Here is a 15,123-nt window from a genome sequence, read left to right on the forward strand (position 1 = left end):
TTCAGCCAGTTTTCAGTCCACCTCACTGTCCACTTACCTAGTCCGTACTTCATCAGTTTGTCTATGAGGATGTTAAGGAAGACAGTGTCAAAAGTCAGTGTAAACAGCATACGGTGATCTCTCAACCACTGAGCCCACCACCTCATTGTGCCAAGTTAGGCATGATTTCCCCCTCATAAATCCGTGCTGACAACTCCCAGTTGTCGTCTTCTCCTTAATATACTTGGAAATGGTTTCCATGCTTATCTGCTCCATCAGTTCCTAGGGACTGAGGTGAGGCTGACTGGCTTGCACATCCTCCCTTCCCCATTCTTGCTTTCCTTGAAGAGAGGAGTGGGAGTTGCATTCTTCTAGTCCTAGGAATCTCCCCCAGTCACCAGGACCTTTCAAAGATTATTAAGAGTGGCCTAGCAATGACATCGGCCAGGCCCCTCAGCATATGCCAGGTATATGCCATTAAGTCCCATGAGCTTGTGTATTTCTGGTTATTTAAGTGTTCCTTAAGCTGATCCTTCTCCACCAAGGGTAAACCTTTCTTGCTGCAGACTTTCCTGCTAGTCTTAGCAGCTTGGGATACTTCAGTCTTTTGCATGTCTTTCAGCAAGCCCACATTTTCCCTAGCGTTCCTATTGCTGTGGAGATACCTGTAAAAGCCCTTCATGTTGCCCTTCTGACTAGACATAAGACAAGGCCTTTTCCCCATGAGAACCATCAAGCATTGAAACAAATTGCTTGGAGAGGTAGTGTAGTCTCCATCCTTGGATGTTTTCAAGATCACACTGGGTAAACAATTGAGCAGTCTGGTCTGACCTTTTAACTGATGCCACTTTGAGCATAAGGTTGAACTTGAACTAGGTGACCTCCAGAAGTTGCTTCCAACCTGAATTAATGATCCTATGATTCTAGCAATTGTATATACCTTCTGTATCGATTTGTTCAAAGAAAAATAATGAGGCATATACTTTTATTATTTATCTATAGTAATAAATATTATAGTAATAGAATTGTCAAACTTTATAATGTACCTATTTTAGGCCATTGTCCTGTCAAAAAGGATACATCTGGGCAAGAATTTAAATCAGATATCAGTCAGGATGGCCTATCCAAGGTTTGTAATCCAATTTTATCTTCTACTTTATAAAGATGCATTAGTTAAAGTGGTTAAATTACTTAAATGGTGACACCCTTTCATCATTCTGAATTAATTTATTGACCTCACTGCAAGCTCCCATATTTCTGTATGAAATATTAAAAGAGTTTATAATGAAAATTATAATCCTGTGTATGTTGGTTGAGTTGTATATATTGTTAAAGTTCTATATCTTCTTGTTAAATCTCACATTTACATAAGATATGGTACTTTCTATGTCATTTCTGAGTTAGCAAAAATGTATTCCTGATCTTGCTGCAGCTAAGCAGATCATTCATCCCATGAGAAGGTTTATTTTCTCTATGTTCAAAAATACTTAATTCTACAATGCTCTCTTTGACTTTATTTCTCACTGGAAAATACTTCGAAGCTAAGATATAAAAGAAACCCTGTAGAACTAATGAAGTTAAATGCTGCTGTGGGAAACCATCAGTGGATTTAGTGAAAATCAGAATAAGCTTAGAACCAGGACACTTAATTTTTTATTTCTTGGCCTTCATATCCTTTGTTTCTCAACCTTGTTTCTGTCTGGCACTTTCATGGGTGTAATGATGGAAATCAGTTGGAGATTTCAATTAAATTAGGCCTTTTTTAATCAGTTGAAACTATTTCTCCTAAATAGATAACAATAAATATGAAATATAAATAAATTACACAATAAACATTAAATTTAAATACATAAATAATATATATAAAGTCGAATCATACTCTTTTTAACAGTGAGTGTTGTGAACATTCGGAGCATATTAATCTTACACTGCACTCTTCCACAGCTATCTGTACGTGCCCAGCTTGGCGCCACATCACAGAAATTGTTGAAGAAAGGAAAAAGTATTCCTGATGAATTACTAATTGACATCTTATTGGAAGCCATTAAGTATGAAATTGTATAACTTTTTTTCCTCACTTATTTAGAATGTAATTATCCAGCTTGTAGTCCAGATTCAGCCATTTCTCTTTATTACGGTATTTTTTGAACACTGGAGTCTTCTACTTGGAAAGTGGAGATAATTAGTGAATTTAGTTAATGCTCATTTTATACTAGCAGCAGAATGCTAGCAGTAGAGTCTAGCCCTAAATTATGCAGACATTATCGTACACTACTGAAAGTAAGTAAAAATATACACGTGACTATCACATAGTTATTAAATATAACTAATGTCTCTATTTTGTTTGTTAGTTGGAAGCTATTCAGCACATGCTAGTATATTTTCTTTTAGATTTTGTGAAATGCATAATCAAAGCATTCATACTTCAGCAGTTAGGTTACTTATTTTTGTCTACTATTGTTTGACAGAAAATTGTCTCAACTACCCTGATGTGCAGTTAGCACTTAAGTTCCCACGTGAACATAATTTTAAGTTATATTACTCCCATTAGTATATTTGAAAGTTATGAAACATTTTGCTATTTGTTACTTAAGTGCAAAAGTTAGTAGAGAAAGTAGTGAAATTACACCTCTGATCATAGTCTGTATAGTGTTTTTGAAAGCTTTATTTATCAAAACAACAAAAATTGTTTTGCTTTTGCTTTTTTCCACTTTTAGTTAGGCTTGATGTTATTTTTCTGATTTAAAATCCATTGCTTTACAGTTTAAGTTTTAATTATATCTGTCATATTCTGTATTCATCAGGATATTTAATATCCTGAATTCAGACTGAAAGACTGCTAAGGCAAGCTCTTCTTTAGGTGTTATGATTATGCTGTCAATTCACTGTATAATTCTGTTTTCTTCATTTACTTTTAGCCAAACACCACCAGAGAAGGGGTGGATTGTTGATGGGTTTCCAATGACAATTACTCAGGCAAAGCTATTTGAAAAAGCCTATACAGGGATTGATCCAGAAGCAAAAGATGCAAATTCTGGAAAGCTATCACTTGTTACAGATCCCAGAGCCCCTAACAAGCCTCCTGTTACCTCACCTGCATTTGATCTTTCTATATTATTGGATATTTCAGACACTGTGGTACTGAAACGTGTGGCTAACTTGAAGTGTAAGTTTCCAACTACTTTTAACAAAGTAAAATGACAGGCACATTCTGATGTATGGGGAATGTAAAGATTGTTATAATACTGAAATAACTAAATTGTGAGTACTTTGCAACATAATAGCAAGTTGCATATTTTAATTAAAAATGCTAATTATATAGTATCTATACTTTCCTCTGACAATTATTAAATTAGAAATTGTTTAGATTTTGTCATGGTTTAGCCCCAGCTGGCAACTAAGCACCACGCAGCTGCTCGCTCACTCCCCCTCAGTAGGATGGGGGAGAGAATCAGAAGAGTAAAAGTAAGAAAACTCGAGGGTTGAGATAAAAACAGTTTAATAGGTAAAGCAAAAGCCGCGCACGCAAGCAAAGCAAAGCAAGGAATTCATTCACTACTTCCCATGGGCAGGCAGGTGTTCAGCCATCTCCAGGAAAGCAGGGCTCCATCATGCGTAACAGTTACTTGGGAAGACAAACACCATCAATCCAAATGTCCCCCCCTTCCTTCTTCTTCCCCAGCTTTATATACTGAGCATGACGTCATGTGGTATGGAATAGCCCTTTGGTCAGTTTGGATCAACTCTCCTGGCTGTATCCCCTCCCAGCTTCTTGTGCACCTGGCAGAGCACGGGAAGCTGAAAAGTCCTTGACTAGTGCAGCAACAACTAGAACATCTCTGTATTATCAACAGCACAAATCCTCAGCACAAATCCAAAACACATCCAAATTCTCAGCACAAATCTCAACGTCCAAATTCTCAGCACAAATCCAAAACACAGCCCCATACCAGCCACTATAAAGAAAATTAACTCCATCTCAGCTGAAACCAGGACAGATTTCTTGACAGCTTTCTTCTCCATTTATAAGCCCCCTTTTAACTTTAGCTGTCTAAAAGTACATGACTAGAAAAAAGTAACACATTAATTCCAAACATTATTTACCAGATATACCTGTAAATTGTACTTATTGGAGCCAAATATCATTAATGCACAATTTCTCTACATCTCACAGTATCACTTTCATTAATTGTGCATTATCACCTTAATTGCTTCCAGATTATTTCGAATAGATTTATTTGTTTCAGTCAAAGGCAGATCAGAAGTGCGCAAGAGCATGTGTATATGCTTGTTTGTATTTGTACTGAATTCTCACTGGAGCCAAGATAGCACAGTGGCTGGTATTAGGCATAAAACAGCAGCTGGAAAAAACACAAGTTACAACAGATGCAGAAATATGCCTCATTACAAATGAGTATGTGTAAATAGTTATTTTTCTCCAGCGGACACATGTGGAAAAGGATGAAGGATGAGGGTAAAGGGATGTGCCAACATTCATTCCCTGGGAGTGCCAAAGTTCATTCCCTATTGATTATTGCCTTTGTCTTGTCTTCAGTTAGTCAGTGAACAATCAGAAATTGTTAATTCTGGCCAACAAAGGCAAAGGCATCAAAGGCTTTTTGAGGGCTGTTTCACTTCCAGACCACGCATTTTTAATTGCCCTTACTCACCTTGGCGAAACATAAGTTATTTTCATGAATATGTCCCATGTTGTCCACATTTTAAGGAGACTCCTCTTTATTGTTTTCACTGTAACACTTAAGTGGCACATGGCTTGAATTAAAGCACCATTAACCTTTAGCTTTTACGTATAGGTAGAAGTGAGGATGAGGCAAAATCATTAGAGCTTCTGCTGACAATGTGGTGAAGATAAATGTATAGGCACTTGAAATTCTTGTTAATTTAAAGGCCTTGTGTTGCCAAAACACTTTGAAAATGTGATAATACATGATATAATCTCAGAAATCCAAACAGAATTTATTTCATGAGATGTTATATGGGGATAGAAAGAGTCAAAAGAACAATAAAAAAATCAGAAGCCTTTAAAAAAAGGGTTTAAGGGTTAAATTAAAGGTTTTTTTTAAATTTAGAGGAGACTCAGAGAGACAGAGAATACCTTGTCTTCTGATGCAGTGGAATATCTGACCATTGTTGTGTAAAGGAGTAGTTACTTCAAGGAAGATTCAGATTAGACTGGGAAAATACCTTCTAACCCTTAGAACAGATAAGCCTGAAATAGTCCACCCATAGGAATGCTCCCTCTCTACAACTGGAGATTTCTATGACTGCAAAGCATCCATCAGGAAATGTTAGTGCTATAATTGGCTATGCATTTAAATAGGGGAGAGGCAAGACACTGTCTTTAGGTCCTTTCCAGCTTCATTTTATATTTCTATGATTTTCTCTGACTTCTCCTTTCTTTTAGGAAGTTTAGTACCCAATTTTTAAATGAAGAAACGTAAGATCAAGGGACACTGAAATTTTTCTTTTAATAATTAACTTACTTCAGGTGAATATCTAACTGCATAATTGCCTTTTTCAATATATGCTCATATACGCTCTTTTCCACACAGCAGATAAATCAAAGTCATCTCAAAGTGAACAGGAAACCAACAATCAAAATTCGGATGCTGAAATCCTAGAAGAGAAGATTGACTTAGCCAGGGACCAGGTCCTACATAGGTATGTTATATGAAGTACAAAAAAGTTGCTTCAGACAGATGTTTAGGCATGTAATTAATCTGAATCTCATATGTGACCCATGATAGTACTGACATGCCTAATGTTAAGAATGTACTTAGGAGTTTCCTTAACGTGGAACCTAAAGAGTACTTTCATTTTTGGCACAATATAAATAATCCTAGAAGATAAGAATTGTGTTTTGTGTTTTGCTTTTCCAAGGTATTCTTCCAAGGAGAATTTCTTTTTCAGATATATATTGCATGAACCATACATATACATATATGTATATATATGTATTTATGCATACATATATCTGAGGTATGTCATCCATCATGTGACTGCCCTTGAGTGAAATACACTTGATTTGAGTTACAGATTTTCTAAAATGGTATCTTCCACTTTTACATTTATAAAAATATATGTTTGGGTTTTTTTGTTTTGTATTTTTTATTGATTCATTAGACATTTTGTATTTTTTATTGAATTTTTTTAATCGAATGTTGTTATTGAATGTTTATTGAATCATTAGATGTTTTGTATTTTTATTGAATCATTAGATGTTTAACTTTACATAAAGAGCAAAATCAAGACCAAGTTTTGTTTCTAAATATTTGATACTATTAAGTATTTCAGACTATTATATTTTTTATTATTATTGTTTCAGTTGTGATATAAGAAAGTACGTTTAGCTTGTGATAAGAAAGAGTAAAAAATATATAAGACTAGTTAGCAGCAGGATTTTGAAACTTTTCATATGTTGAGAATGAAGGGGTTGATGCAGATGGAGTATTATTTTGCAAAAAATATTGCCTGGATTTGTTCTAGTATTAAATTAGATGGTCTGCTTTTTCTTTTCTGTATTAATTCAGGAAAATGTTTTATTTTCCATTAGTTATATTTTAATTTTATACTTTAATATGCTTTTTGTAGAATTTCAGGCTTTCTAGACACGTGGCCAAAATTAGAGAAATGGTTTTCAGTCCATCAAAATATTCTAGTGAAAGTCAATGCAGAGACAGAAGAAAGTCTCGTGTGTGAAACAGTGAAGGAAATTCTAATGGACAAAATTGCCAAAAAACAGAATAGAAGTAAGTTTTCCTGTTCTTAATTTTTACAATTCAGTAAGAAAAGAGTTTGTTCTTTATAATTAATACTAATAATTAATAAATAAAACTATATGGTAACATACATTTTCACTGGCCCTGCACAACTTTAGCGATGTGTGAGTTAGTGATAACTGCACCAGAACTTTGAACTTTTCTGTTGTGTTTTTACCTTTTCAGCAGATATGGACCAATTTCACATAATTGTAAAGATCATTTGAGGAAAAGTTTTAACATATTTAAAAGAAAGTGTAAATTTGATTTATTTAAATTCCATGAAGTAAAGGATTACTACATTCAGTCCTTTCTTCCTGGTTTAAATATTAGAGTTAGCATCTTCACTGTATGGGATAGCATAATGGTATAAGAAAGACTAACTTGCCATTATCTAGATATATTCATTTATCAGCAGCAGCTTAAAAACATGGATAACTTGGAGTGGTTTTGACATGTGTTTTGGTGCATCTTTATTCCATTTTTCCTCTTAATCACCCAAAAGGAAAGAATCATTTAAAAATAAAAAAGGAAAAAAGATGAAGTATCCAGGGGAAAAGATGCATCAAGTTAACCAGGATTAGTAGACTTCCGAATAACCAGGTTTTTTCTTCATAATTATTACAAGAAAGTCTTGATGTGTCTTCTACCACCAGAAAAGAAAAAAAAAAGTATTAGCTTGAAAAACACTCTTAACAGTAAAAGTTTAGACCACTGCTCCTGCACAAGGTTTCCAGCCCATGAAAAATTCTTGGAAATATCACACCTGACAGAAAACTGGATGGAGCGTTTTCAAAGAACTACCTGGTTGGAATTTGTTTTTTTATATGCTTGATATAATTCATAGTCCTTCTGGAGTCAATGGTGAAATTCCTATTGATGCAAATGCAGTTGAGGTTTTCTGGTTAGAATCCAGCTATGTTGTAGAAGTACTGTAAGGACTATTTACTCCTTATGGAGAAATAATCCCTGTGGTCAGTTAAAAATGTCTAATTTCATATTTATGTTGATAGATTCCAAGCTGTCCTTCACTATTAGGTTTATATAAGCAGAACAGAGGTATGAAAATGTATATTAATTAGTCAGACATCAGTAGCATTCTGGGAGTGACACGGTAAAGCTAAATCCAGAGATAGGTTCTCAAAATATTTAGCAGAAGCTGAAGTAGTTGGAATATTTTATGTGGCAAATAGTTTTGTTCTTTTTATATACTTAAATCAGGAGAATGATAGCAGTTTTTCCATTGAAGCACCCAGCAAGACAGTGTTTTTCAGAGGTAGATTTGTCACACTTAAAGTAAAACAAAACACATCTTTTATTTAAATGTTAAGCTTCTTTCAAACAAAAAAGACTGTTACAACAGTGGTTTAATGCAAGCCTATTTATTTTCTTTGAATATTTGCAAATCCACAGCAAAACTGGCCAGAATTCATGCACATGATTCTGAGCAGTTAGTTAATGTTAACTTAAAAATCTAGTTGTTGTAGGATCCTTCTATGGTCACTGAGGAGATGCTGATACCTTTCCCGAGGTCAGTTCAGATCCTAGCATTGAATCATGCTCTGAAGCTGCTAACTACATTCAGTATTATTTTGCTATACTGTAGCTTAGCAGTTGTTTCTTTCTCTACCACATGATCTTTTCTGTCTCCTTTTTTCCCATCCATCATCTTTCATACTTCTCAGCTTCTCCTCAGAGTAAGGTGTATTTTCCATCTTAGGCCAGATTTAGCTCAATTTATCTGTTTGTTTCTTCTTCAGTGTTTGTTTTTCTTGATTCACTCTTTCCCAAGTCTAGCATGGAAGCTATAAGTGTTTACAACTGTTCTTTCATTAAGCAGGGAATCCTTGAAATCATGATAGTTATAGTGAATCTCAGAATTGTACCAAGACCACTGGCCTTGGTTTACCTCATAAAGAATTTGTTTCATATGCATACATACTAATTCATTATCCTCCTGCTTCTCTCACAGTGATGGTTTTAGAAAAGTATCAGTCCTTTAAAATATAAGCTTAACCGGAAAGTGATTTTATAACTATGGCATCACTGATTTGATTAGTATATTTTTTGATGAACAACACCTAAGTAATGAAATATTGAATCTGTTCCGTTATTCTGAATTTGTCAGAGTAGCGTAGTTGTCTAATTCTGTTTATTGATACTTAAAATACATTTGAAAGTACTAATTGTACATTCATATACAAGGGTCTGCTCAAGAAATATCACCAGGAAAAAAGCTTTTACCAGTTACACATCGAGATCTGCTTCCTCCCATTCCTGTGGCACCACCACCAATTGAACCAGGATCAGATGAATGGATTTATGTAGATGAACCACTTCCCAAGGTACGTTCTTTTGTGATTAAAAGTCTTAGATGTCAAAGTATATATTTTTCTCAGTATTTAATGCATATTCTACCTGAACCTTTTGTCTCATTGCATGTTGTTTTCTTCAATATTTTTCAATGAAAGATACACTAGTACTGTATTATGAATATCTAAAAATGCAAATAACAGTTGCTACTAAAATATATAAAATAAGGAAACACACTTTAAAATTTTGATCATTGTTCTTTTCTGAATTCTTCACAATGATGATGAGGAATAGCACATGGATGCCAAAATAATAATACTTTTTAATATTATGAAATACTAGCATGGACTTACTAGGTCAGTTTCCTGCCTCTGACAAGGAACAGTTGTGGATCTTGTAGAAAGAATGTAAGAATGGGGAGAATGTGCACTGATCTTTCTCCTAGGATACCTTTTTCTAACATGTTTTCGCGAGGACATCTTCCTAGTTTCCAATGGTCTGAAATTTAAGGGTTTCCTGAGATGACTGCATATCTGCATCTTTGTGTTTAGTAGCTCTCAATAGACTTTTCTTCTGTGATTATGTCTAGTTGCTTTTTTTGAAGCAATTTACTTTTTGGTCTCCATGATATAGCCTGTATAATTATGCTCATTCTGAAAAAATATTTCTGTCTCTTTGCTTTAAACCTGTTGTTTGTTTGGGTCATTTGATGACCCTAGCTCTTGGATTGTGAGATACAATGAATAATAATTCTATAATCACCTTCTGAAGGTATTTAAGATGTGACAGGCATCTATTACATCTTCATTTTGCTCAGTGTTGCTTTGCTTCTCTAATCCAGTCATAATCTGTTTAACTCTCCTCATGTGGAGCAGTTCATATGTTCAATCATAATTCTTGCCCTTCTGTCTGTCTGTTCTAGTTCTACTGTAAATTTTTTGAGATGGGGAGCTGAGATTGCATGCAGTATTTAAGATGTAGATTTGAAGGGTGCATAATGGTGCTTTGTATTTTGCTCTGTAATTCCTTTCCTAATATTTACCAGTTTTGCCTTCATGACTGCAATTAGCTCGCATATGCTGGGTTTCCTCTGACCATGGGCTTTATTTTGCATTTCATGACAGTCAGTCAGTCAAATGTCACTTTTGCAACACTAGACAGTCAGCTTAGATTTTTACCAGCTTGAACAGTTGTGTACCATGAAATTTTGATACTTAACTACTCACTAAGTATCTTCACTTAGTTTTGAGCATATCCAAAACCACAGATATTGGAGTATCCTGCTGGAATTTCCCATTCATTTTGAGTACTGCCACTTTTTTCCAAATAAATGCACAGGATAAACTATATGTTGGTACAGTGTCTATAATCAGTTGTAAATAGTTGTAAATCAAAAGAAATACATAATGGGAAAAAAGTCAGTAATATGATTTCATGAAATAATCTTTCTTATATTTGCTAATGCTACAGCTAAATGGGTTACCAAGAAATATATCAATTAATTTTGATGTTTTTAAAAAATTCACAGGAGATACCTGGTTTTTTAGTACTTTACTGGGAAATGGTAGAAAATGCATATATGAATACCATCAAAACTATACTTAGATGTCTAAGGGATGAACAGCACTCTGTGATTTATTACTTAGCAGATGTTAGGTGAGTAGAAATAGTAGCTTATTACACTAATATTAGTATTTTGTATTTTCCCTGTGGCATTCTATATGTCTTTTAACACCAAAATTATTTTTACCATAATTTACAGAAAAAAATTCCAAGATTATTTGAAGCATCCAGATTGTAAGCAGGAGTTTGTATCTCAGTGGCAATCAGATTTTAATTCAATTGCTGATGATCTGCGAGAAGATGAGGAAACAAAAGCAGAACTACACCAAAGAGTTACTGTAAGTAAATGGCAAAAGTTTAAATATACCCTAAAGTATTATTTCATTGTATACAAGCGCGATGTAACATGAATGATATTATTATTTACATTTTTTTCCTTTTTACCAGTCCTCTTAAACTATTTCATTTCCTCTTGTACATAAAGTGTTCTTCACAGTTATTTCTCTGGTTTTTGGCCATATCTTTCTTATGTCTTGCTTCTGTTTTTAGGTTATACTGTGGTATTCTGGCACATTGTAAAATAAATATTTCTCTCTTTCTTTTTCTTTACGTTTTATGGTTTTCAGAGATTTTACTCACAAGTTCGGACATTTCTATCACATTCTAACAAATCTTGGCAGTCATTTAGTTTTTCCATAAATGATATATGGTAATATATCTAAAACTCATTCATACAAAGTACAGAGAATTTCTTTGAAATGTTTTGACTCAGGTAGATCTTTGGTAGGTCATACATGTCCTGAGAGTTGTTCTTCACAAAAATCTTAACAATAAGGGTCCAAACAAGTTCAGAGCCAGATTTAACATAGGCAGGAAGTGGAGCTATGTTTGAATTTATCAGATTCCCATTTCAGAACAGACATGATTTTTAGTTGAAATCATATTGGGAAATGCTCCCAGAAAAGGGGGAAAAAAAGTACTGGCAACATCGTTAGTTGAAGGGAACATTGGTGGAATCATGGGTGAATTCACTGAGATGGAAAAAGCATTGGACCTCCATTTCTGTAACATTATTTCAATGGAATGAAGTAGAGGAATTATCAATCATCATCCATGTTCCTAATTTCTACTAAATGGAATTATAAAAAGACTGGAATCTTCTGTCCTATATTTTAGAAAGCTAAAATTTAAAATATTTGGCCTTTCACTCAGACATCCATGTTTGACATTGTCCATTTCATATTAGGTTAAGAGGAGGTGATAGTCCCATATGATGCAGTGACAGTCAGATACGTGATAAGGCTAAGCACAGTAAGTAAGGCAGTTTGGAGTAAATATATAATTTACAGAATTTCTGTTTCTGAATGACCCATTCTAGTCCTTGTGGATCCCAGACCTGTGGGTGAATGTGGAGATGGTACTTCCTCTATGCTTTTAAGCCCTGCCCATTGTATCTCCCTGAATGTGAGAATTCTTTCATCTATCCTTCCTTGATGCTAGAAAAGGAGAGAGAGGAAATTAAAAGAGTGATAATCTGTGGAATGTTTTTCCTGAAACATTTTCAGCTTTCCCAGACTGCTCAAATCTGTCATCTCTGCTGGACCCTTTCCGAAACACTATACATGCTGGAAGCTACCAGCTGTGAAACCTGGAAACCAAATTTCTCTGATATCAACTGGAAAATGTAAAAATCCACCCCATTTTATGATGTGTGAAAAATTCCTCAAAAGCCTAAAGCCCAAAGGGCGGACAAGGCTTTGGCATCCTGAAGATCCAAACTCAGAATCACTGTGGATAAAATACTTCAGCAGCCCATCTTTGTTACACTCTCTTTCAGCAGTTTCTCCAACTTCCCTCTCACTCCATTGCTATCATCAAACATGGTCAGTCATTTGGTTCCACTAATTCTCTTGTTCCAGATAGGAGAGGACTTAGCACATGCATCCATTTTTTCTTTTTTTCACCCAAGTACAAGGAAAGGAGAGAGAAGCTGCTTCACTTTGAAAAGAGGAAGAGTGGTGGGAGAGAGAGAGACACACAAAACATGCTTTTAGCTTCTCCCAGAGGAAGATACCTCACTGTCTCCCTCTCCAGTTATCTTCACTGCTTTCAGTAAATCAAAACTGTGACTTGAATAACATGATGACAAAGAAGAAAATGCTCCTCCTTACGTGTTTCAGGAAGGTATTGGAAAGAGCTGCACATCAGTTTTTACAAAACATCAATTTTTTTTGTTTGTATAGTATTGGGTTTATGTGGCAAGGTTTTGGTAGTAGAGGGTCTGCAGAGGTGGCTTCTGTGAGAAGACATCAGGGGCTGCCCCCATGTCAAACAGAGCCCCTGTGAGCCGGCTCCAAGATGGACCTGCTGTGGGCCAAAGCTGAGCCAATCAGCGACGGTGGTGGTGCCTCTGATAGCCTATTTAAGAAAGCGTAAAAGCACTGCAGGTGTGAGAGGAGTGAGAAAATGTGAGAGAAACAACTATGCAGTCACCAAGGTCAGTGAAGAAGAAGAAGAAGAAGGTGGTGGTGGTGGTGGTGGTGGTGGTGGTGGTGGTGGTGGTGGTCGGAGCACCAGAGCAGAGATTCCCCTGCAGCCTGTGGAGAAGACCACAGTGATGCAGGTTGTTCTGCTGCAGCCCATGGAGGACCACACTGAAGCAGATATCCATCCTGCAGCCTGTGGAGGACCCCACACTGGAGCAGGTGGACATGCCCTGAAGGGAGCAGCAGCCTGTGGAGACCCCACACCAGAGCAGGCTCCTGGCAGGACCTGTGGCCTGTAGAGAGGAGCCCATGCAGGAGCGGGTCTTCTGGCAGGACCTGTGGCCCATGGGGGACCCACGCTGGAGCATTTCTTGAAGAACTGCAGCCCGTGGGAAGGACCCACGTTGGAGAAGTCCATGAAGGACTGTATCCCATGAAAGGGACCCCACTCTGGAGCAGGGGAAGGGTGTGAGGAGGAAGGAGCGGCAAAGACAACATGTAATGAACTCACCACAACTCCCTCCATTCCCCATCCTCCCTGCGCCACTTGGGGGGCAGGAGGCAGAAGAGTCAGGAGTGCGTTTGAGCCTGGGAAGAAGAAGGGGTGGGGGAAAGGTGTTTTTAGGTTTGTTCTATTTCTCACTATTCTGCTCTGTTATTAATTGGCAATAAATTAAATTAATTTCCCCAAGTCGACCCTGTTTTGCACGTGATGGTAATGGGTGAGTGATCTCCCCATCATTATCTTGACCCACGAGCTTTTCCATCATATTTTCTCCCCCTGTCCTGTGAGGAGGGGGAGTGATAGAGCAGCTTGGTGGACACCTGGTAGCCAGCCAAGGTCAACCCACCACTGCTAAACAAATAAGTTATATGCTTATATCTTTTTTTATTTAGTAGCATATCTTTATGTGTATATCCTACAGTGTGGACAACCATGAATATCTGATAGCCTTCCCCTTGGCTGACTTCTATCTATGCCATCACTGATGTGTTAGGTAGCCCAAGGACTACTGATTTGTCAGCTTCCCTGTGGCTTTTGTCCAATAGAGGACAACTGGATTTGTCTGAAGTCTTTGGACGGGGGGAGAGAAACAGGATCTTGCATATTAGGCTGAGACCAAGACCTGGCGAATATGGAATCACTTATCACCTGAGCCTAAGCTCCTCCTTGCAGGGCTAGTAGTCTGGAACACCTTTTCTCTTTATCCCAAAACGCGTCAGGTGGGGTAGAACTGCTTGGAGCCCAAGAAGACAGCTCATCTTAGCCTACCTTAGCACTGCATTTAACAGCACTCTTCTCTTCCCATTGCCTCTTATTACATAGAGGTCTGTCACACTATTTCCGTGCAGAGATGGCAATGGGGAACAGAGGGTTTGCATGCACTTTGTATGCTTAGTAGGTCTTCAGTGCTGTCAGTGAGCTACATAGTGCTGCTATTAGATATAGTCACTAGTTGAAGAGCCGTTAGTTGTAAAGACCGTTAAAGAAAAATGGCATGGAGATATCCAAATTGGAAGAATAGTTGAACTCTAACATAATTTCCTTAGAATTTTTCATATTGCACATCCTCTTAGAGTATTCTTCTTATAAGTGTATCTGTTAGCAAACCATTCAAGTGCAAAATTGTTGGTGCAGTTGGAAGTTTAGCTATTCATATTCTCATGTTCTTGTCTAGCTTAGATAGTTCTTCTCTGCCTGAGCAAAGCAAGGCAGCCTACACATTCATCTCATACCTTTGTATTCTTTTCTCTGGCATACTTGTAAAGCTACTTTCTGTCAGCTCTCTCTAAGCACATGATGTGTTGACCAGGCTTTGATATTTATAACAATAAACAAAAAACCCCAAATGGGAAGATGCCTTAGGCACAGGCAAAAAATATTTTTTTTAATAATAAATATAAAAAAGGTATTTCAGTTTTCTTTCATAGTTATTTCTCACATTTGATTTTGTGTTTTAGGACCTAAGAGATCTTCTCTGGGATATCTGTGATAACAGAAG

General features: G+C 36.5%; 1 protein-coding gene across 1 annotated transcript in view; it reads left to right on the plus strand.

Moving 5' to 3' along the window:
• Positions 1-15,123, plus strand: part of SPEF2 (sperm flagellar 2) — a 45,559-nt gene that overhangs the window by 28,940 nt on the left and 1,496 nt on the right. The window contains exons 14-22 of the mRNA XM_072860896.1: positions 1,035-1,108; positions 1,924-2,027; positions 2,898-3,145; positions 5,553-5,661; positions 6,592-6,749; positions 8,964-9,103; positions 10,600-10,727; positions 10,834-10,972; positions 15,083-15,110. Of these exons, the coding sequence (XP_072716997.1) occupies positions 1,035-1,108; positions 1,924-2,027; positions 2,898-3,145; positions 5,553-5,661; positions 6,592-6,749; positions 8,964-9,103; positions 10,600-10,727; positions 10,834-10,972; positions 15,083-15,110 (1,128 nt within the window). The remainder of the gene's footprint in view (positions 1-1,034; positions 1,109-1,923; positions 2,028-2,897; positions 3,146-5,552; positions 5,662-6,591; positions 6,750-8,963; positions 9,104-10,599; positions 10,728-10,833; positions 10,973-15,082; positions 15,111-15,123) is intronic.

This window comes from Ciconia boyciana, chromosome 4 (assembly GCF_034638445.1).
Source record: "Ciconia boyciana chromosome 4, ASM3463844v1, whole genome shotgun sequence".
Lineage (NCBI taxonomy): Eukaryota > Metazoa > Chordata > Aves > Ciconiiformes > Ciconiidae > Ciconia > Ciconia boyciana.